The 24,147-nt window shown below is 41.1% G+C and overlaps 2 protein-coding genes across 2 annotated transcripts; both read left to right on the forward strand.

The window, feature by feature from the left end:
• The first annotated feature begins 893 nt into the window (after positions 1 to 893).
• On the forward strand, positions 894 to 2,637 carry LOC138607779 (granzyme E-like). The gene is made up of 5 exons (XM_069680426.1): positions 894 to 990; positions 1,121 to 1,280; positions 1,455 to 1,581; positions 1,785 to 2,015; positions 2,112 to 2,637. The coding sequence occupies exons 1-5, from the start codon at positions 933 to 935 to the stop codon at positions 2,271 to 2,273; spliced, it is 738 nt and encodes a 245-aa protein (XP_069536527.1). The 5' UTR covers positions 894 to 932; the 3' UTR covers positions 2,274 to 2,637.
• Positions 2,638 to 13,609: 10,972 nt separating this feature from the next.
• LOC138607688 (granzyme G-like) lies at positions 13,610 to 15,215 on the forward strand. The gene is made up of 5 exons (XM_069680328.1): positions 13,610 to 13,706; positions 13,837 to 13,996; positions 14,178 to 14,304; positions 14,471 to 14,698; positions 14,795 to 15,215. The coding sequence occupies exons 1-5, from the start codon at positions 13,649 to 13,651 to the stop codon at positions 14,954 to 14,956; spliced, it is 735 nt and encodes a 244-aa protein (XP_069536429.1). The 5' UTR covers positions 13,610 to 13,648; the 3' UTR covers positions 14,957 to 15,215.
• Positions 15,216 to 24,147: the final 8,932 nt, after the last annotated feature.

Consider the following 24,147-nt stretch of genomic DNA (forward strand, 5'->3'; position numbering starts at 1 on the left):
GTGATTTAGTATTAGCAACCATGTGGCTAAAATGTCAGCAGAGTGGACATATTTTAAACTAGAGAGCAAAAACAGTCCAACAGCCACATGCAATATATACAATACAATAGTTTCGCGACTCGGTAGAAATAGAGCTGCGTTCAATACGACCAATTTGATACATCTAAAAACTAAACATGCAACAGAACACGGTGAGTTCACTAAAGTGACAGAGGAAAAGGCTGCTGCACCGAAGCAACAAACTCTGAACTTTAAAAAGAGAGGATTAATATTTTCGAAAGAGTGAAAGGCCGAAAGATTACAAAGAAGGGGTCATTTGCATTCACACATGCAGCTCACCCAAACAATGGAGAAATGTTCAGGAGTGCAGCATGTGTGAAAAGGGCTCAAGAGACTTGATGTTCCTGATCTGAACTTTTATCAAAAAACAGTTTCGGAGCCTTGATATCAGATGATTTTACTACAGGGCTGAGCTTCAGCAGGCTTCATATATATGCACCAGATGCCATAAAATCAATTGAGAGAAATTAAGTGAAACCTTTAATATAAAGCTTAGAGAGCACATATCTGACCCCATGTTAATAGTGTGTTATGATGAGACACAATAGAGTTGTGTGGTCACACTCTTCAATTGTGTGTGTGTGTGTGTGTGTGTGTGTGTGTGTGTGTGCGTGCGTGCGTGTTTGTGCATCACCACACAGGAAATTAACTTAGGTTTTTCGACTTGTTCCAAGAAATCTAACTTTCCAAATTCTCTGAAGGAGGTAGAAAAATAATTCTTGTAAATGTGATTCAAAGCCACGCCTTTTGCATATACAAATGAGACAATCACTTCCTTCTCTCTCTGTCATAAAAGCAAGGATTAAAAGACTGTAAGTGTCAGTGATGTGGGCCACTGCTCTTCAGTAGCTCAGCTGGACTGTGCTCTCAACATGATCAGAAGCTGTGAGGTGCTGATACTGATACTTGCACTGACTTTTGATAGTCATGGTAAGTTTTTTACTGTAGATAGCATGCTTTTTAACCCAAGGTTAAAAAATAATATTCCACTTGTATCTCCATACCAACATTGTGTTAGGATAGACCTTTGATCAGCTGAGTTTTATGCATCTTTCTTCAGTTCAGACAGGAGAAATCTACCGTGGTCACGAGGCTGTGCCGCACAGCCGGCCGTACATGGTGCTTCTGGCGAGCCACAAGGAGGACGGTGGAAAGTCTATCTGCGGTGGCTTCATTCTGAACGAGGATTTTGTCATGACTGCTGCCCATTGCCAAGCCAAGTAAGTCTAACATTGGGAATTTTAGGGGCCCTAATCAGATTTCCAATCCAACAGCTTGGGTTTATGCATTGAAACTGGAATACAAACCTCATGATGAAGATGCATAAAAAGATCTGATATAAATATAAAAGACTAACTTTCACATAATGTTTTGCTCATGTTTGTTTATTTCAGGAACCAAACAGTCTTACTGGGATTTCACAACACCAGAAACAGAAAAATTAAGATACATGTGGAAAAAGCTTTTCCACATAAAGACTTCAATGCAACTTATTACGGGAATGACTTAATGCTACTCAAGGTAAAAAAAACAACAACAAAAAAACTGTATTGAAATACTTGTATTCAACAGCAACTATGGTTTTGCCTTTGTTTCCAGCCTTCACATTTTTTCATGTTAACTGCAAACGCTCTATTGAATTTATATAGAGGAGCAATCCGTCTCTCTACAGATTAATTTTTTCCATCTTCTTAATACATTTCCTTCTCTCGCTGTTCTTCCAGTTGAGCTCCAAGATCAAATTCAGCAAAGATGTGGGGTCCATTGCTCTCCCGGGCCAAGATGACGGCTCTTTGCCAAAATCATGTTCTGTCTCAGGCTGGGGACAACCAGACAGGACCAGCACCAAAAAGTTCTCTGAAATGCTCATGGAAGCCAATGTCACACTGATTGGCATGAAGAATTGTCCTCAGAGAAAGTCCTACTGCTCTGAGGGAGAGACCGGACCGGGTGAAGTATGTATATTTTGACATCGACAAACAAACATTAGTCATCAATGCTGATTAACTTGCTGTTAAAGCAATCATTACACACTGTGTTTGTATTTCCAGTTTGACGCTGGGGGTCCACTCGTCTGCGAGGATCGAAAAGCATACGGGGTGGTGACCTTCAGCATGAACAAAAAATCTGGTCGGCACATCTATAGCTACGCTAAGATTACTGACTACAAACGCTGGATCGATCGGATCATTAAGAATCATGGAAAGTTGTAATAATCAAATCACAATATTTGAAACTTTTATCAGTGGAAAGCTAAAAAAAAATAGACAGATTCCAAAGCAATAAGATCTCGCTTGTTTGTTTATAAAGATGTTATAAAAATGTGCTTAACTTTAATGATTTAAATGCTTTCAAATAAAATTAATTAAACACATGCAGGAATGTTAGTGTAAACTTTCTGCTGTTTAGAAGACGGCATATTGAATGATATTAGATTTTGAATGTCCAACATTCTATAATTAATTAATAGTCAATGCTTCGATCAATTTCTTCTTTTTAATAGTGTTTAAATCAGCAAACAGATTCCTCATTGCATTTTTTGTACCATATCTTTAAAAAATAAACTGTTGCTCTCTCGTCGTGTTCTCTCAAATTGAATGAAAAAATATTGTCCAAATAAGACAACACTTCCTCCTAGTGAATAAAAGTGTGTTAATGCAGCAGCAGGACATTCACTATTCAGTCCATGGGCTGAAACTCTGTTCTCTGAGGCTGATCCATGGTAACCGACTGCAGGAGCTGAGTGCACCAGCTGGGCGTACGCTTGGTCGTAGCCTTACGGGTCGACAATGAGCACAATTTTCCACTGGCACTCCGGGCCAGTAACTTCACAAATTCACTGGCCCTGCCATTAAAACCACTGGCCCTGAAATATTTTTTTATTTCGGTATTATTTTAACGTCAAATTTTGTTTCTCTGTAAGGGTTCTTATTAATGAATATGTGTTCAATTGTGGAACTATTATAAACTCATAAAAATAGACCAAAATAATCATATGGGTATAAAGAGGCTTCTTTTACCACTCTTGGTTCAGCAACTCTGACACCTGCATGAGTATGTTACCTTCCATTCCATAAAGGTAAACAGTCCGTGGCACGTCCGCTCTGTGAACGGTCTGTTTATGTAGCCGTAGCGCTAACTTGCACCGGGACGAGTCGCCGCTGGTAACGGGAATACACACACTTATTGCCGCCTCACGTAACTGCCCGTCTGCCTCGAGCATCCAGCAGGCGACTCTGTGATGGCCGGAACGTTGCATGCATGTTTCCAGTTTACAGGCAGGTGACTGACATACAGACTGCGTGGCGTAGAAAGTAATTTGTCCCGTTCATCAGAACTGTGAATCTCGGGAGGGCTACTGTATTGTTTACATTGTGGGCTTGTAGATCCTACTGGCACACCGGGACAGTTAAATAGTTAATCTACTGGCCACAAACATACCGTCGGGCCACCGGGCCAGTGCTTATGTCGAGCCCTGTGTTTTCCATTTCATTAGTGTCCAGGTTGAGCTCTTAAGATGTCCACGTCAACACTGTCCTGCAATAAGTTGCTGATATTCAAAGCAAGACAGTTAGCTAACAGTTGTAATCCTCCAATAAGCACGAGGCATTACTTTTCTTTATATTTATTGAAGAATTTTACACTTGTAAAACTGCAACATAGCACAAATTGTATACCTAATTAAAAAACAAATACAAACAATATGGCACACAATGTAAGGCCACAAAACTACATAACTGAAAACGCTGAGTCATAGTGCTAGCTTACAGCTCTGCCAGCTACCAATTGACAACTTTCAAATATTCTTAAAATAATAAAATCCAAGGAATCATATGCCTACCTCTAACATCAAAGAATTCAAAAACATGGTCCTTCAGAACAAATCGTGTCCACAGCAACAATGTACTAAGATAACTGTGCAGTAGGAGAAGCAGTAAGAGCCTGTTTTTCTACCATACTTAACTGGTTCTGAGGGAAATTCACTCCTCAAAAGCTTGTGCTTATAAATAACCAGAAGGGGGCACTATCATAAACCAAACTTAACTGAACAGTTCAAATGTACTTTACAAAAGGACAGAACAATGTCTCATCACATCCTGCATCCTTCCTTCACCACCACCACCAGTGTCTTGACTCCCCCGTTGGGTATCCTTTCCTGCTCTCAGCCTCCCTACCCTTCAAATCACATGGAACTCTAATCACTGAAGACTTTGCACATTTTTCATCCTTTTCTAAACTTGTAAAATAAGTAATTGGTCACTCATAATGAAGTGTCTCCTAATGGAAAAGTCTTTCATCTTGCGTTTTTTAATTCGATTTCCAATTTGTATGACCATATGTGACTGCATTAATTTAATTTAAAGCTGTTTAAAGCTGTTGTTAATGGCCCTTACATTTCTGATGATGCTTAATATCCATAAAATACTTATGTGTCAGTCATCAAATGTCCTGTCTTAATCTTTTAACTCACGGGCTCCCTCTGTGTAACCGTAATACAATGAACTTTTTTATACAGTGAAATTTGTCCCAACCTGGATGAGCTGTAAATGCATTAGTGGCTTTAAGGTAATTTTGAAGTCTCGAGGGAGAGCCATTCCCATTTAAGCTTGTGCACAAGAACATAATAATTGTATCTAAATATTTTATGCACCTTCTTGAATGTTGTTTATTGCAAAGGAATTCTTTACATCTTCTTACCTCTCTTTGAGTTCGAGTTTGGGGCATTAGAATCACTTTACAATAAGGTGAAGGTCTCAGATTCAGAGATTGTGTAATGTAATACTGCCAGAATGAGATAGTGTGCCGCTTCTAAACTCAGGCAAAGGATGTGGTTAAAGATAATTCTAACCACGTGTAAGTTAAGCTGGGTTAACAGAATGGTGATAAAAGGTTAAAAGGGTAGTCCAATGAAATACAACATTTAAACATAAAACAAGTGTATACTAATAAAAGTACACATAATGATTCAGCACAAAGTGCATTAAGGAATGCAATTTGGGGGTAAGACAACAGCATAGACAATCCTTAGCTTGTACATTCTTAGTACCATAGCAAATTGCACTGATGATATTCAGTGTTCAGTTGTGTATCTGCACCTCCACTCTCAGCTGTGCGGTGCTGTGCTCTCAGGCATCGCTTGAGCATACACTGACAGATCTCAACTCCATGCACAGATCGATGATAAGCACGGATAGAAGGGGGACAGCTCTTTTAACAGTTTATTGTAAAGTCCAGACTCGACAGGTGTTTACTAGTTTAACTTTCTGTAACTCAGCTTAATTTTTTTTAAACAATCACGCAATAGCAGCTCATCCATATAATAATCCCTGTCATGCGAAATGGCTCAAGACCGTATCCACACGTTGACAAAGTGTGCCTGTGTGCCGGGGTTGAGCCTCGTTGAGCCCCCGACTGATTGGTCTCCCGATTATAATAGTAACAACAATATGTTACATACAAAAGGTGGAATTGTCGCCATGATCACTGTAAACTCTGGTGTAGTATTATAAGGGCCGTAACGCTCACAGTATCATCAACTCTCTGCAGGCGGTAATATTTTTACTCTAACTGCGCAGTGCTGTTTGCTCGCGCTTGTCAATTAGGTGCCATTTGCCATGAGACTCATTTGCATAGAAAGGGGCCAAATTTGCCCCAAATATCTGCATAATGCACAAACGGCCCGGGACCACAGAGACACCGTTTGCTCTGCAGTGCACTTTGGGGTGCATTCAACCCTCTGCATGTGCTTCCAGAATGAGGCGGAGTCTTTGTGTCTTTTGCACAAGTTTAGCAGGCGCAAAAGCCACGCAATTCTGGTGAATTCCAATTTTTTTTTAAAGCATTTTAATCTTTTGTTATACCTCATTCAGTCATCTATCTGCAACACAATGAGACCCCACCGTAGTCACATTACACAGACATGCTAGGAGGGTGGCAGGGTAAAGTAAAGTCTATGAGGTTATACTGACTCCGACATTTGCAGTCTCCCCCTCCTGGTATTGCAAGACAGGTTCAGGAGTCCTGTGTTTGATGGCTCTTAACCTTCCAACATCCAACCCAACACATGCACTTAATACGTCCACATTCCAGGGCACTCATTCCAGGAGAATACGACACTGGAAAACCTTGTGGTATTCTTTGGGTGAAATGCATCAAAAGCAAAGCTGCTTCCCCCATAACATCTCAAAGCTCACAAGTGTGGCCGACATCACCGTTCAAGCTCCTAACAGACCAGCTTGGCATCTCTCCTGATCAAATTTGTCCTAATTTTGCGAACTCCTGACAGGCTTTTGGTTTATTTCATGAACAATGCTTCCACCACATCTAGGCATAGAGCTTACCTGGCTGTCCCATAGTTCCCTGACCATATTTTACTGCCAGCGGCCACTCGGTTTAGCCCTACTCATCTCCTCATACCCTATCAAATGTCCTCCCATCTTTTGACCGCAATGAACCCCCTTTTTCACTCTTCCCCATCTTACTCACCATTCCCATAAACAGAATCTTCTTTGTAAGTGAAGTTAGGGAGGGAGATCGAGGATTTTTCTGACCACTGAACAAATATAACTGAAGAATTGAGACATCAAAGAATGAGAGGAAATTATGTTATGATACACTGCTGTTTCTCAACTCCAGAAGAGGAAATGGTTTTTGAATATTTATCTACACTTCTTCAATAGAAACAAGATAAACAGTGTGAGAGCATTATCAAATGGACGTGACAAAGCACCACCCAGAGATCATGAGAGACTTTTTTTTTTACTAAAGACACACAGATGAATCAGTAACTGAAGACGTTAGGACTATAGGGCCAAACAGGACCATACAGGTTGTTTATGTAAAGTGATACAAAAACTGTAACAACTGTGATCCAATTGACCATTCACTATACCTTTAGTTTTAACAGTAGTTGTCCAACCACAGCTTAGCAAACGCAGCAGCCCTGTCAGTATTCGGGTTTCTCAACAATGTAAAATTGTATACATGGAGGTCTTATAAGAGCAATGCTCTATCTAAAGACTTTGGAGCTTGCTGACATTTTCAGTGTTCATTTATGTTAGCCATATATTAAATTCGATTTGATTATTATTATTAAGCAGGAAATATGGGCAAGCGTAAGGACGTGAGTGACTTTGACAAGCTCCAAATTGTGATTGCTAGATTGCCGTGGGGTGTTCCCAGTCTGCAGTGGTCAGTACCTACCAAAAGTGGTTCAAGGAAGGTAAACCATTGAAAAGGCTACAGGGTCATGGACGGCCAAGGCTCACTGATGCGCGTGGGGAGCTGGCCCGTGTTCTGATGGGAAATCTTGGGTCCTGCCATTCATGTGGATGTTACTTTGACAGGTACGACCTACCTAAGCATTATTGCTGACCAAGTACACCCCTTCATGGAAACAGTGTTCCTTCATGGAAACATTATTCCCTAAAGGCAGGGGCCTCTTTCAGTAGGATAATGTGCCCTGTTACACTGCAAAAATGGTTCAGGAATTGTTTGAGCAACACAAGTTTGTGTTGACTTGGCCTTCAAATTCCAGATCTTAATCCAATTGAGCATCTGTGGGATGTGCTGGACAAACATGGAGGCCCCACCTCGCTTACACGACTTAAAGGATCTGCTCCTAACGTCTTCGTGCCAGATATCTCAGCACACCTTCAGAGGTCTAGTGGAGTCCATGCCTCGACGGGTCAGGGCTGTTTTGGCGGCAAAAGGAGGCCCTACTTAATATTAGGCAGGTGGTAATAATGTTATGGCTGACCGGTGTATATATATAAACTCTATTGGTTTCCCAATATAGTGAACACCCAAACTATCCATGTCACAACCAATAACGTAACATAATTAAATGTTTATCTTTAATATTGTACTATAATATGAGGACTACCTACCTCTACCTTAAAATTAACAAACAGGGCTTTTTCCATATTCTGTCTGAATATCTCAAATGTTTCATCATGTTCATTTATGACTTTTGAGTATAATATGAATCCCCAACCTTAGTCTTTTTGTCCCCACACTATGTGGTCATTATATGCATATAAATGACCCACGAACAGTAATTTAGTTTTAAGAGAAAATGAATCAGCAAGAAAACCTAGAAAGTTTAATGTGTTCTGGCTCAGTGGCTCAGTGGTCAGTGAGTCGGTCGTCTTTCAATCAGAAGGTCGGAGGTTCGATCCCCAGCTCCCTCAGGCTACATGCCGAAGTGTCCTTGGGCAAGACACTGAACCCCAAATTGCTCCCGGTGAATGTGATATCTGATTGACAGCAGCCTCTGCCATCAGTGTATGAATGTGTGTGTGAATGGGTGAATGTGACATGTAGTGTAAAAGCAGCTTTGAGTGGTCGCAAAGACTAGAAAAACGCTATATAAGTACAGTCCTTTACCATTTACCATTCTCTTTAGCATCCGCTTATCCGTGACAAAACGTCATGCTAGCAGCTAGTATGACAACACTTTTATTGTTACTCGGAAGGCAACTCAGGGGACAACTTGGAATGAGATCATCTAAATACAGCATGGGGACATCTCAACACCATCTTTATCATCTCTTATGAACACAGCTTCCTGTTACTGTCATGACTTAGTCGTTCTGTAAACAACTAAAATCTCACCTCATCTCGGCCTCTTTATGATAGTGAGTTCTGCAGAAACACTTTCTTGACACATCAGCAGTTTCATGCAGCTTAGATGTTATCAAAATGCTGGTCACAGAAGCATTATGGTTGGGTCTTGTTTCGAGAGCACTTGCAGTTTGTGTGACACAGCATGAAGCTTGGTTGTCAACTTGTTGCCTCTAAAGAACAGCATGATGAAGGAAATACTTTGCCATGCTGCCTGAGTTGCATGAGTTATTTACAGTCTCTAGACACCAGTACTTTGCTATGATAACACTGTATTTGTAGAATCTTCTTGGTGATCCGAGAATTATCTTAAAGCTCAAGATGATGTGGTTGCCAAAGGAAGCTCAACTGGGTAACGGGGCTACAACTAGCAGCATTAGTAGTTTAACTTCGTTTCTCCGCAGCTTGGTATTCCTGAATTTTTCAGTAGCTTCCCTCTTTTATCTATTTAGTAGTGCAGTAGCAATTATTGAAACTATTGGTCGACTAGTGGGATAATTAATTGCACAATTAATTAAAGGCTCTTATTTCACTATATGCATATTCATTTAGTTGAAGGTTCTTTTGAGCCTGTGCCAACTACCAATAAAGACAATAAATATGAGTTATTTTAATAAACTTTGTGGCTGATTTGGCTCCTACTCATACAAAAGTAAAAAAAGGCAAAATGACAATGAAAAGTGACTCCAGTTGACTCTAACTGCATGATATGACAAGGCATTACAGTATACTGTAGTAATGTTTCCTTACCTCCACATATTGGCATCTGGCCTCCTTCACAACGTCAGAGTTCCTTTGAAATGGAACTGTATAGAGCTGCTTCATGGCCATATGGTTCCTTCTTAGGATGCGGTCAATGGTGGTCACGCTCACGTTGTCGATGTTCCTAAACATGCCCCAATCTGCGATCACTGCTGCCCTGATTTCATGCAGCCTTATGGCATTGTTTGCCACAACCATGTTCACAACGGCTGCCTCCTGCTCAGCACTAAAAATTCTCCCTCTACCACCAGAGAATGGTAGCCTTTGGATTCTATAAAGAACACATGTAATAGGAATGAGGAAACAATTACATAAAGTATATCACTGAAGATATTTCTGTATATACTGTACAGCAACATTACCTGTTTTCCTGTCGAAAAATTCTGACAATGGATGCGACAGTGTTTCTGTTTAGAACAGGTTGGACTCTTTGTCCAGCCTCTCTAAGTGAAAGGCCATGATTGATAACGTGATCAATAACAGTTGCCCGAATTTCATTTATTCAAGAGCAGTTCACAATAAAATACCATAATAATAGCATTGTTAATGAAAATAGCTTTAATGTAGCAAAGTACTTTTATAGCTTAGCTTGCTACAATTCTCTGATGGGCAGCTTCAGTGCAGTGAAGCTAAATTTTATGTAGAGTAACTGGTAGCTTAGCTTACTACTAGGGACGGGGACGAATACTTGAGTACTCATTATTGATGTAATTATTTGCGTAACGTTAGACTACACGCACACTGTTAAAGTAGTTTAACTCAGTTACATGCACCATGTCAGCCATGACCAGGAAAAGTGATGTCTGGAAGTATTTTTTTTAAAAAGACAACGATGATAACGTGCTGTGCAAGATATGTGGTGTTAAATGTATGTATTATAGAAACACTAGTTCGATGCTTAACCACATGCGCTCAAAGCACAAGGAGAAGCCAGCGGAGACAGACAACAGGCAGTCTCGCATCACATCATTTTCTAGCCCTGTTAGCACACGTTGTTGTGACCATACCAGAGCGGAGAAGATTAGCCTGCTATTAACAAAAATGGTGACTGGAGATATGCTCCCATAAGTGTTGTGGAAGGAGAAGGCTTCTGTGAGCTGAGATATGTTGAACTGCAGTACAAGCCACCATCGTGCCAGACAACAGCTACGAGAGAGGAAAAAAATGTGAGTTACGTGTTAAGCAGCACAGAACAGAAGTCCATGCAGTCTGCTACCGCTGTGACGTTTGACAACGTAATTTTTCAACAATGTTATTTGAAGGGCCTGTTCAGGTTCTTGAATAAATGCATTTGAAAGTGCACTTTTTTTCTATTGTTGGCTATTTATTAACATTAATGTAAAAGTATTAGTTAATGTTCATTTACAGGCATACAGCCTACTATTTCCGGGCCTGGAGGTCCGTGCCTGGCGTATGTTTTTCTACCGGTGAAAATATATAATTTGTGAGTACTTGATTACTCTTTCATAAGGTAATTAGATTACTTGAATATTGAAATTACTCGAAATGCCCATCCCTACTCATTACATTTCATAAGTAGCTTGCCCACCTCTGCATCTATCCTTGAAGACAGTAGATTCTTCAGATCTCCGTAGGGCCTCCACTTCCTTCTCTTTTTTCACTTGCCTAATGTTTCAAGCTCACAGACATGATTAAAGGAGCAATTCGCCCCTGGAAAAACCCACTGTCAGTCAAAGCTGGTGTTCTCTGTAATTGATTGGAGCAATAATATTTGAAATTGGTGCCATAGCTGTGGAGAAAGCTCCCCATAATAGCATGATAGGACTGAGGCAGAAAATCAGCAAACTGGCCCTTTAAGCTGCTAGTCAATCTGCATGTCCTCGGTATGCAAAGTTGCGTTTTCTGAAACACTGAATTCTGCCACCAGTCTCAGCACAGATCAGCAAAATATACTCTGTAGTACAACCAAGCCTTCAGTTAGCAGCCTGACACTACCTGCAAATAGTCATATTAGCCAAGAGCAACTATAGTTCAGGCGTGTTATCACAAGGTAAGCCTGGGAAGAGAAAAAGACAAATCTTGCAGAAATCTTTGCTATTGTCGTCTTGTAAATGATCCTTCTTCTTCAACCTCAGATGTTTTCAATTATCCTGTTATGCATCGGCTCATCCTGACTTCTTACTGGCAATTTACTAGGAGGCTGGCAAGAAAAAGTCTGCATAAAGTCGGGGTGAAAAATTTGGCCATTTGCATTCACACATGCAGCTCACCCAGACAATATCGGTAAATTTTCAGGAGGGCAGCGCATGTGTGAAAAGAGCTCAAGAGACTTGACGTTCCTGATCTTAACTTCACATTGATCAAAAAACTGTTTCGGAGCCTTTATATCAGATAGTATACAGGGCTGAGCTTCAGCAGGCTTCATATACACTGCTCAAAAAAATTAAGGAAAAGCCTAAATCAAACATCAGATCTTGATGAACGTATAATTGAAGTTCAAAATGTTTACTGATGTACATTGTATAATTTGTTGAGAACAAAATGATGTAACAACGGTCAATGGAAACCAAAATCATCAGCCCATTGAGGGTTAGATTCAAAATCACTCCCAAAATCAGAGTAAAAAATTGAAATCACAGGCTGATCCAACTTGCATGAATGTCATCATGGCAACCCGTGATGTGACTCAGTAGTGTGTATGGCTCCCGCGTGCCCGTATGCACTCCCGACAACGTCTGGGCATGCTCCTGATGAGTCGGCGGATGGTGTCCTGGGGGATCTCCTCCCAGACCTGGATCATGGCATCAGTGAGCTCCTGGACAGTCTGTGGCAGTACTTGGCGGCGTCTGATGCACCGATACATAATGTCCCATAGGTGCTCAATTGGATTTAGGTCAGGAGAACGAGAGGGCCAGTCAATATCATCAATGCCTTCGTCATCCAGGAACTGCCTACACACTCTGGCCACATGAGGCCATGTCCTGCACCAGGAGGAACCCAGGGCCCACTGCACCACCATAAGGTCTAACAATTGCTTGGAGGATTTAATCCCGGTACCTAACAGCAGTCAGGGTACCATTGGCTATGACATGGAGGTCTGTGCAGCCCTCCAAGGAAATTCTTCTCCAGACCATCACCGACCCACCACCGAACCGGTCATGCTGGATGATGTTACAGGCAGCATAACGTTCACCACGGCGTTTCCAGACTCTTGCACGTATGTCACTTGTGCTCAATGTGAACCTGCTCTCATCTGTGAAGAGAACGGGGCGCCAATGGAGGACCTGCCAATTCTGGTGTTCCCTGGCGAATGCTAATGGAGCTGCACGGTGCTGGGCTGTGAGCACAGGTCCCATTAGAGGACATCGGGCCCTCATGCCAACCTCATGGATATCGCTCCTGCTGCTGGGTTGATGCCCTTCTACGGCCCTGTTCAGCTCTCCTTGTGTAACAACCGGTCTCCCAATACCTCCTCCATGCTCTTGAGACTGTGCTGGGAGACACAGCAAACCTTCTTGCGACCACACGTATGGATGTGCCATCCTGGAGGAGCTGGACTACCTGTGCAACCTGATTGGGCTGCAGGTACCGCCTCATGCTACCAGTAGTGACAAGGACACCAGCAGAACACAAAACTAAAGAAGAATCCGTCAGAAAGTATCAGGAGAGAGCAGCTGTCTGTGGCCACCACATGCAAAACCATTCCCTTTTTGGGGGTTGTCTTGCTTTTGCCTCTCCATTGCACCTTGTCTCTTTCATTTGCACCACAGCAGGTGAAATTGATTCACAATCACTTGTGCTTCCTAAATGGACAGATTGATATCCCTGAAGTTTAACTGACTTGGTGTTATAATGTGATGATTAAGTGTTGCCTTAATTTTTTTGAGCAGTGTATATGCAATTAATCAATTGAGAGAAATTAAGTGAATACAAAGCTTAGAGCGCACATATCTGGTCCCACGTTAATAGTGTCTTATGATTAGACAATATAGTTGTGTGGTCATGTGACCTCCAATACAGTTATCTTCAAGTGTGGTTTTCGATTCGTTCCAAGAAACCAAATTCTCTGGAGGTAGAAAAATAATTCTTGTAAATGTGATTCTAAGCCACACCTTTTGCAAATGCAAATGTGACAATCACTTCCTTCTCTCTCTGTCATAAAAGCAAGGATTAAAAGACTGTAAGTGTCAGTGATGTGGGCTACTGCTCTTCAGTAGCTCAGCTGGACTGTGCTCTCAACATGATCAGAAGCTGTGAGTTGCTGATACTGATACTTGCACTGACTTTTGATAGTCATGGTAAGTTTTTTACTGTAGATAGCATGCTTTTTAACCCAAGGTTAAAAAATAATATTCCACTTGTATCTCAATACCAACAGTGTGTTAGGATAGACCTTTGATCAGCTGAGTTTTATGCATCTTTCTTCAGTTCAGACAGGAGAAATCTACCATGGTCACGAGGTTGTGCCGCACAGCCGGCCGTACATGGTGCTTCTGGTGCGGTACAAGGAGGACGGTAGAAAGTCTTACTGCGGTGGCTTCATTCTGAACGAGGATTTTGTCATGACTGCTGCCCATTGCCAAGCCAAGTAAGTCTAACATTGGGAATTTTAGGGGCCCTAATCAGATTTCCAATCCAACAGCTTGGGTTTATGCATTGAAACTGGAATACAAACCTCACGATGAAGATGCATAAAAAAATCTGATATAAATAATTTTGGTATTATTTTGAGAATCCGATAACGTTTTGCTCATGTTTGTTTATTTAAGGTCCTACACAGTCTCTCTGGGTTTTCACAACATCAGTAACAGTAAAATGAAGATGCATGTGGAAAAAGCTTTTCCACGTAAAGACTTCAATGCAGCTAATAACAGGAATGACTTAATGCTACTCAAGGTAAAACAAAAAAAAAAAGTATTCACTTTTTTTCCAGCATTCACATTTTTTCAAGTTATCTTCAAACACTCTATTGAATGCATTTCTATGGAAGAGCAATCCGTATCTCTACAGATTAATTTTTTCCATCTTCCTAATACATTTCCTTCTCTCGCTGTTCTTCCAGTTGAGCTCAAAGATCAAATTCAGCAAAGATGTGGGGTTCATTGCTCTCCCGGGCCAAGATGACGGCTCTCTGCCAAAATCATGTTCCGTCTCAGGCTGGGGACGAACAAACAGGAGTGAATCACATATGTCTGGCATGCTCATGGAAGCCAATGTCACACTGACTGCCATGAAGAATTGTCCTCAGAAAAGGTCCTACTGCTCTGAGGGAGAGACCGGACCGGGTGAAGTATGTATATTTTGACATCGACAAACAAACATTAGTCATCAATGCTGATTAACTCGCTGTTAAAGCAATCATTACACACTGCGTTTGTATTTCCAGGGAGACTCTGGGGGTCCACTGGTCTGCGAGCATGGAAAAGCATACGGGGTGGTGTCCGCCAGCATGAAAACACAATCCGGTCGGTACATCTATAGCTACACTAAGATTACTGACTACAGACGCTGGATCGATCGGATCATGCAGAACACTGGACAGGCCTAATACTTCATCAAATCACAATATTTGATTTTTTTAACAGTGGAAAGCTAAAAAAAGAGACTTTAAGAGATTTCAAAGCAATAAGATTCAAGTCTTGCTCGTTTGCTTTATAAAGATGTAATCAAAATAAGAAAAATAATATACATGCTAGTGTAGACTTCCTGCTATTCAGTAGAGGTCATATTGAATGATATTAGATTCTGAATGTTTTGCTTCCAAATCCAACATTTTATGATTAAATAAATCACTGCTTTGGACCTTTTCTTCTTTTGAATTGCTTTTGAATCAGCAAACAGCTTCCTCATTATATTTTTTGTACCATCTCTATAAAAAATAAACTGTTACTCTCTTGTCATGTTCTCTAGAATTGAATGAATAAAATCAACAAAGAGGACAACACTGCCTCCTAGTGAATAAAAGTGTATTAATGCAGCAGCAGGACATTCATTATTCAGTCCATAGGCTGAAACTCTGTACTCTGAGGCTGATCCATTAGCTCGTGAATGAGCTAGTTTAACTCGGCACAGAGGTGATTCTTTTTGTGGTGGTGACTGATTGCAGTGGTTCATTTATCAGACTAAGGAAGTAGTGGACTCACCGCTCGTTCGCCCGGTGGGAGAATGGCTGGTGAACAACTCGTAACGGGAAATGTAACATAACCGGTCTTCTCACCACTACGGTCCGCCATAATCTCTCCGTGGAAAAGCCAACAACTCCTGGCTCATTTGCACTGGCTGATGAATAAATAAATGTATGAATAGCAGTCTCAATTTTAATTTTGTTACCCGATTAGATTGGCATGACCCTTTCCTTTAATAATCACTTGTATGTGAGGTGAATAGGTGAGGCTACCGAAATATAGAAATTAGGATGTTTTAACAGGAAGTATTGAACTTCAGACATGACTGAGAGGCCTGCTTAGCTTATTGTACAGCTACACTGTTATTATGAGCTTTAAACTCGCATGCATAATATTTAAGCAAGCTGTACCACATGAATCACATTGACACAATATCAAAACACAAGGATTAAATGAAATAAAGATTACAATGTTTTATTTCAATACCAAGTAATTTAAACCCTTTAAGATGTTTTTGTGACCCAAAAATAATGAACAAAATAATAACACCAAGGGTTTTTGTAAGTAAGTCTATGATACCATGTGCGTGTCTACCACCACGCTTGCTGTTACTCATTTGAAAATAAAAATAATAAAAAACTGAAAGCAACAGTCTCTCCGGAAATAAAATACCTCTCTGAAGCCTGGAGTGAAGCGGTGAAGAAAACCTATCATGGTGGTCCTACAGGGACGAACACGGGCTTCTCTGGGCATGAGCGGAGAGTCCTGAGCACCTCTACTGCAGTATCACGTGGCAGCCTCTGAAGCACATTACCCAAAATATTCAAACACTAATGAATTTTCTGTGCTGCTGAATTGATGTCCACATTTATAATTTTCAGTGTGCATACTCACTCAGCAACTCGATGCACAGTTCCAACACTTCGTTGCTTCTCCTCCCGACTAGCAATGCCGCTAGCTAGCTAACAGCAGTCCTCTCTTGATTTTAACATGTGCGCTCTTACTAGAACTCCACACTGAAAACATTTACACCTCACGGCTCTCTACCGCATTTTACAAGGTTCTTATACACTGATATATAACCCCACGGATAATAACTTTGAACAATAGCAATTTCAATGTGTTTTACTGAAAAAACAACCAGCTTCAGGTAACACTTTTTCCACTCACGTCTCTCACTTTGTCTTTCCCGATAGTCCCTCCCCTCCAATTATCCAGTAGGTTTCCTCAGAGTGGCACTAAATTGTGATTGACACCTGTCTTATCCAATACACAATGCAGATAGAGAAAAAAAAGGTCTGACAGGTTCAAGGGCTGTGATTGACTTTATCGATCAAATAGCTTCCTGGAAAAGCTACAATAGTAAGTTAAAAAACAACAACAACAACAACGGCCCGGAAAACACTTCAAAATAAAAACATTGTGTACAAATAAGGGGAGTCAGACTTCCAGATCGGGCTTTTACTTAGAAGAATACCAGGGGTCCATTTCACAAAGAAGGTTCAACAAACTCTGAGTCTAACCCTGGACTCTGAGTTGATCTACTCTGAGATAGGAAACTCGGAGTTTTCGGTTCCAGAACAGCTGATCAGAGTTAGTTCAATCAACTCTGAGTAGGTTCACCCGGAGTTAAGTGTGTGCACGCTGACTGTAAAAAGCCAGCATTAATGGAGCCCCGACACCACGATTCACCATGGCAACGGTACACAAAAAGAGGTCCTCCTACGTCACACCAGCGGAGCTCGAAATCCTCATGCGGACGTTCAGCGAATACGAGCATGTTTTTAGAAAAATAAAGTAACACGGCTGCAGCTGCAAAAGAGAGAGAAGCGGCGTGGGAAGAAACTGCTGCTCGAGTAAATTTGCAAGTTTGAACTGGTCTATTTATTTAATACTTAATCACGACTGGAAGCTAAAATTTATATTAATTTAGGAGCAATCCAGCGGGAGAAAAACGTAAATGGAAGCACTTCAATCATATTTTCAATATTAAACAGATTAAATATCATTCAGTGGCTGTTTTAATGTGCATCAGCTTTATCCCTAACATGATGCTGACTTCACATACATTATAATTCATGTTGATTAAACTGAATGTGTTAGTTTAAAAAAAAAAAAATCCAATAACTAACGGCGTCTTATTTGAGCGCTCTCGGCAGTGGTGGTGGAAAATCTATACATGATGACTTTGACACAGATTTGTCTTTTGATTTTTTTTTATCATAAATATAAAAGACTTTTGCAAAGCGGTCAGAGCAGCACAGAGACGCAACGTTTCTTCTTTTAATTCGGTAACCGCTCAAACACACGCGTGAGATGGGCTGAATGAATGAGGAAGTCGAATGAGGGTTTTATATTCTAGAGGGAGGAGACAGAGCGAAACTCTGAGTTTCCTGAAGAAAACCTGCTCACGACCAGGTTAGGTTCATAGAGTCTGTTACTACAGTAACTGACCGAGAGCTTAAGTTAAACGGACCCCAGAAGTGTTGACCTACTTTACTCTCCATGCCTGTGACTTTTACTACAGGAAGAGTTCATAGTCTTGTTTTAAGGTTTGTAAGAGTCAGATACAGGGAATGTAGGTCATAATACGTTTATCTAAATGTTTTATACCTTCTTGAATAAACAGAAATAAAAAAAACAACTATTGTTTTTATTTTAAATAGTCCTGTGTTGGTCCATGGTTAAGATAGATTTAAATATCTGTATGGACACTTACATGACACACACACATATGAAACTCTGTTTCATAACAGAGCTGTACCCAGTCCTGCTCCGCATTAAAGTCATGAGTTGAAAGACAATAAGAACATGTTTCTGACACTATTGAGAGTAATTTTAGACATTTTTATCACTAAGTGAAAATGAACCTAACTGCACTCTGTTGTTGTAATGGGTAGATGGACGTTTTTAAGTGGATGTTGAAAATGTATCCGACTAATAACTGAGGGTAAGTGCTCTTACAGTTTCCAGGAGCAATTGTAACCAGGCATGATGAGGACTTAAACATAGCTGCACATTAACAGTGGAAACACGACATAACAACCTACTTTGGTTACATCACTGTGATACTCACCGAAGCTGTGCTACAGCAGGTAGCTGGCTCTGTACTGAATCTTTGTCATCTCTGAAGAAAATGTAGGAGAAACAAGGGACCAAAAGGCAGTGAAAAACAAAACGTATGGCTGCTTTTGTTCATCTTATTTAAAACACTACGTCGTCATCATAAGCACTATGTGTGGAAAGATTGTAGATTTTATTGTTATGTTCTATCCTTTTACTGATCTTCTCAAGAAGCTCTTCTACCGACAAAAATGTTAATCTATCAGTTATCTATACCACTTATCCTGTTCAGGGTCGAGGGGGGCTGGAGCTTATCCTTGGTGTCATTGGGAAAGGCACATAGAGACAGACCAACTTTCCCGCTCACATTCACACTTAAGGGAAATTTCAGGGTCACCAAGTAACCAATTAACCAGGAACCTTCTAACGGTAAGATACTTTTAAGAGTAGGCTTAAAACTTTCCTTTTTGATATATTTGGATAAGATGTCTTTCCTCTTCAGCAAAGCAGCATCCACTCAAACAAAGCCATGGACAGCTTAAAGCTAATAATGACTTAACAAACTTGCAAGCATCATCATTATATAAGTAAGTAACATTATTACTTGTGTTAGACAGTGTGAAACGGTGATGGTCTGGCGCCTTAGCTGACTGTTTCGGCAAGTTTGCAATAAATGTTGGTTAGCAAGCTATAGTGTTACACCATGCATTCTGTGTATTATACAGTGAAGTCATCTGTGCCGTTTACTAACACTATCACTTCTTACCGGGGTAGATCACCATGGTAACTTATGTTGAACACCTTACCTGCTCTGGATCAGGTTATGATCGAGACAAGAGAACAACCTGAACCCTCGGTTGACTTATCGAGTTGATAACCGGCGTCGTGTGACCACCCTGGGTATGTTGAACTCGCTTCGTAGTATAGGCCCCAGGTGAAGAAAGCTTTGAAGTCCTAAAACCGTGGCAACGTGCACGGTACTGCCTATCAAAAAGAACCAACAGAGCTTTAGCACTCACTGATCTATGGTAGTAGTACACACATAGTACAACTCTTAAACTGTAACAATGATACACATGACTTCAGTAGTAGACAGGAACTACAGTTAGGTCGGATACTTTCATTCAAAAAAAGGGTGGAAATAACTTTACTATTTGGCCAAATAGAATCCAAATGAATTGTATTGATTTGATTTAATCTGTAATTAAAAACCTGCAGACTCATCAATTGTATCATCTGCTTTTTAGCTGCAAAACGAACTTGGCAGAAGTAGGACCACGAATAAAAACGAGATCCAGTGTCCTTAGATGCTGTGTCCTCATCGCTCTTTTACTCTATGGATGATCTGCGGAAATTCAAAGCGAACAGGTAAAAATGAGAAGCGGGAGACTGGAGGGGGGTGTCATATTATATTCATCACTAACTGAATGCATGGGCTCTGTGATGCAATGCATACAGTACGTGCTACTGTAACTGCACGGCTTCGTTCTGTGTCTTTAAATGCATAACATTACTACGCTTCACCCCCCAGCAAGATATACAGTAGCTAGTTTATTCTTGCTGGTTTTGCTTCCCTTTTAGTACTGTGTTTTTTAGAGGTCTAGATGAAGGCCCAGTTTGGGTGGCTGCACATCTTTCCTGCCTCCCTGAGGTGTTTCTGTTCCTGCTCCTTTCCGTCTGTCCTCGTAGGTAGATTCTGTCCTTGGGGTGTATGTTCCTGATAACACCTAGCTTGTGTTGTAGTGGAGGGTGGTGAGAGTAAGTATTGGTCTGTGTGTGTGGGTTTTCTGTAAACTTCTATGTTGAGGCTTCTGTCCTCTTCAATGCGTCCCACACAGTCCAAGACAGCCAGGCTGTTTCCTGTAGCACAAAATGTTTCTGCCCACTGTGTTGAGGTGTACAGTGAAAGCTTCCACTTCTTTAGTTTGGATTTTGACCCAGGTGTCATCCACTAAACCAGTAGCTGGGGGCTGTTCCTGCTAAAGAAGTTAGGGCTCTGCTCTCTACTTCCTCTATATATAGATCAGCCATTATGGGGGAGACCGGTGAGCACAGTGGTGTTTTTAATGCATATCAGGGAGCAGTCATCTCCATGGCTGGGCCTGTCTGCTTTGTACCGAGGACAGGCTGAACAACACGTTTTCAGGTTGGCAGGTTTGAGATGTCACAAACCTAAGGAGCCAATCCCGTTAATGGACGGAGTGACAGCATGCATATCATTATGTGTAACCTATGGCAACCAATTTGGCGATGCTCGAGCCAGCTGTAACCGTCGTCGTAATTTTTACAAACTCACTACTGACAACTAACGTTAACGTTACTGCTACGAATCACTACATTTAAATCGAGATAAGTTTTAACAAGTTGCAACTAAAAGATGGCAGAGACGTGTTGTGTTTTCAGCTGTAATTTGTACGAAAGGAGCACGTAGCACATTGTGGGCGGGGACTATGCAGATTCAGGAATTTTTAATGAGGGAGATGGAGGAGATGCCAAATTTCCTACAACATGACCTGCTGGTAGGGGCTACAAGAAAATCAAGGCCACAAAAAGAGTTTCCACAGCCTGACAGATTACAGGGAACCTGCAAAGATACAACAGAGAACTGTGTGAATGAACACTTTTTGTCATTGTTTTTAGTTCTGTTTCAACTGTTTATTTCCTTCCTGTCTATTATCTAAGTAGATATATAATTGAGGTTGGCACAAGAATGCTGCCAAAAAGTCCTCTGCCAAAGATTTGTATCTTCAAGGCCATTATGTGACTGTATATTACAGTAAGAGTACAGTACTGTACTTGATGCTATTCTACATCAGTCCACTAGATGGCAGCCTTGAATCTTAATAGAACTGTTCCGTGCTATTTGCTGCATACTGTAGTTTGTATAACTTCTGGGTTGAGGGACACTTATACATATTTATTGGTGTAGGTGCAGAACAGGTGCAGCAAAGATAGTTATTTCAATAACCTTCAGTGTGGAATGTGGCAGGGCAAGAAAATGTGTGCATAAATAGGATGAGGTAGAGCTATCATAATTATTAACCAAGTTGGAAAGGCAGACTGTCAAGAGGTTAAAGCTACTTTGCAGGAAAAAATATAAAGTAGGAGGATGGTGATTTATTATTTACTACATTCAAAACCTCCGAGGAGAGATCCACTCAGATGAACTGTATTAAACAACAACAATAATCATTTGTAAAACTGTGACCCCGGACTGCGTCTAAACCCAAATGCACTCGCTGCAAGCAACTGAGATTAGAAAGTTGCGACCACAGTCGGGTTAAAAATAGAAGTAGATACTGCTGCAGTAAGCACTCTAACTTCTGAACTACCCTCTTTCTACCTCAGCAACTCCTACACACAAGCGCACCTCATGGCTTCCTGTGCAACACCACAGTTTTCCATTGTGGTAAACTGAGACCTATCAAGCTTCACTGTCAGGTTCAGTCAGGTGAGAACTTGCAAAACAGGCCTGCTGAGATATTTAAAGAGAACTTGCATATAATAGAGCTGTTTGCATGCAAACTGCAGAAAAATGGTGCCTTAATTGTAACTTAGGAGAACACTTGATGATTTAATGTGTTTGATTTTTCCCTTAAAGCAATCAGCAAAGAAGAAGAAAACAGGTCATCATTGAAGCACTCAGACAATTATTTAAGTAAGAAAGTTGTAAACGGCACGGTTTCCTTTTTAGGGTCCAAAAATATGAATGTCTTTCTATTTTTGCAATGTCATTTATGCAATCTGTATTGATATAACAGAAGGGGGCACTGTAAGCAAACCTATTTCAGGCTTCCTCATGTAAGTTGGAGTCTGGACCAGCACCTCCTCCTGAGAGGTTCATTGACTGCAGCCTACAAGCGCTGTGTCCTGCACTTGACTCTGTGTTTCATGTTGATTGCTATTCTGGAGCCGCAGCTTTGCAGAGGCGATTCAATGCCTCAGGGGTCGACTGTGATGCCTTCTTTCTTAATCTTAAATGATTATTTAGTTATCATAATTAATTCCTCTGCATACAAAAATCAATGTGCATTTGAATTGGAAAAGTAGGAACATATAACAATCATATCAAGATGCGGTGAATGTTAAGGGGGCTGTTTTTATTCACTCTATTCAGCAACAGTATCATTAGGATGACATAAATGTAATAACACAGTCTTGAACTGGGAGATAATGATGCAAAAAGCAGCCTGTGTGCCTTTAAGAGGCAAGATCACATTGTTATTCTGGGTTTGTCCACAGGCCGACTGTGGAGGTGGACAGATAGTGGTTCTGAGGGTGGTGTGTGTGTGTGGGGGGGAGAGAGAAGGTGTGGGAGGGGCGTGTGTAGGAGTCTCCTAATATGAGTCTCCAGGGACCAGTATGGATTAGAGAGAGAGAGGTAGAGAGAGAGGCACTGCAATGTGGATAAGATGTCCTTTGGATGCATCCCGTGTTTTACAGCTCGTCCAAGGAGGCCGGGATTGATCCTGTGTGCCCCTGTTCTTCCAGAATGGTGTTGCAGGCTGAACACTCAAGGCTAAGCCGCCCATTAACAAGCCAATAATTCGTGTCATTATGTGAATGCTGCAGCTGGTGCCACTGATGCACTGCTTCTCACATGTCAGGTCTGAAAGATTTGAAAGAAGCCTTAGCGCTGCTCATTATAAAGCCGGCCTCTCATCCCCGCTTCCATCCTTTGTCTGGTGAAACACGCGTGGCAGAGAAGGCTTGGCCTGGATAGCTTATTTATTTCCTCCCCAGCTCCTTTTTTTTTTTCAAACCCAGCATGCTCAATATAAAATCAATGTATTAAGTGTTCTCGAGTATGCAGAGTGACGTGCTGCCATTCCCACTCCATGCCTTTGGCTGTGATTACAGCTAATTTGAATGATTGAAATGCTTCCATAGTGGAGCTGGAGTGAGTGAAGTGAAGGGCTCACACAGATGAAGGGGGAGGAGGCGAGAAAGGCTTGGCTCTACTCCAGGTGGAGGAGGTGAGTCATTCCCCGCACAGATAGACAGTCTATTGGTGTGTCTGCGTGCGTATATGTGCACGTGTATGTTGCCCAAATTGTTGTTGAGGGAATAGAATAGCGCTGTGAGCAATAGAGGGATACAGGATGAATACCACTGTGTGCTTTGTGCTTCAGTGTGTTTGTTTTTGGAGATTGTGTGTGCAGATTACAGTGTTACATCTCTGCTTAATCTGGGTATTCTGCAGATGAATTGTGGCTGTTACTGTGATCTTTGGGACAGCTGATTCATTTCCCAAGGTGGGCGTTAGATTCATGTGGCTCAAAATAAAAATAAAAATAAGGGCAAACTGTATTTTCAGTAGACTTAAAAATGATTTAATGCTCTCTGTTAAGGGCGTGCGTGTTCCATCTTAAGTTAGCTTTTTTTTTTACTGAACCTATATTTAAAAAATATACACTATGTCAATACTGAAGGTGCCTAGACAAAAACAGCAACACATTCATCTTTTAAACATGCATATTTTTTTTTCGTACATTTATATCTTGGACAAAAACAACTGTGTTTCAGCCATAAGCTTTACTCAGTGAAATTA

Source organism: Semicossyphus pulcher, unplaced genomic scaffold, assembly GCF_022749685.1.
Source record: "Semicossyphus pulcher isolate SPU_LCO1_2020_fin unplaced genomic scaffold, fSemPul1.0.p SCAF_4, whole genome shotgun sequence".
Taxonomy (NCBI): Eukaryota; Metazoa; Chordata; class Actinopteri; order Labriformes; family Labridae; genus Semicossyphus; species Semicossyphus pulcher.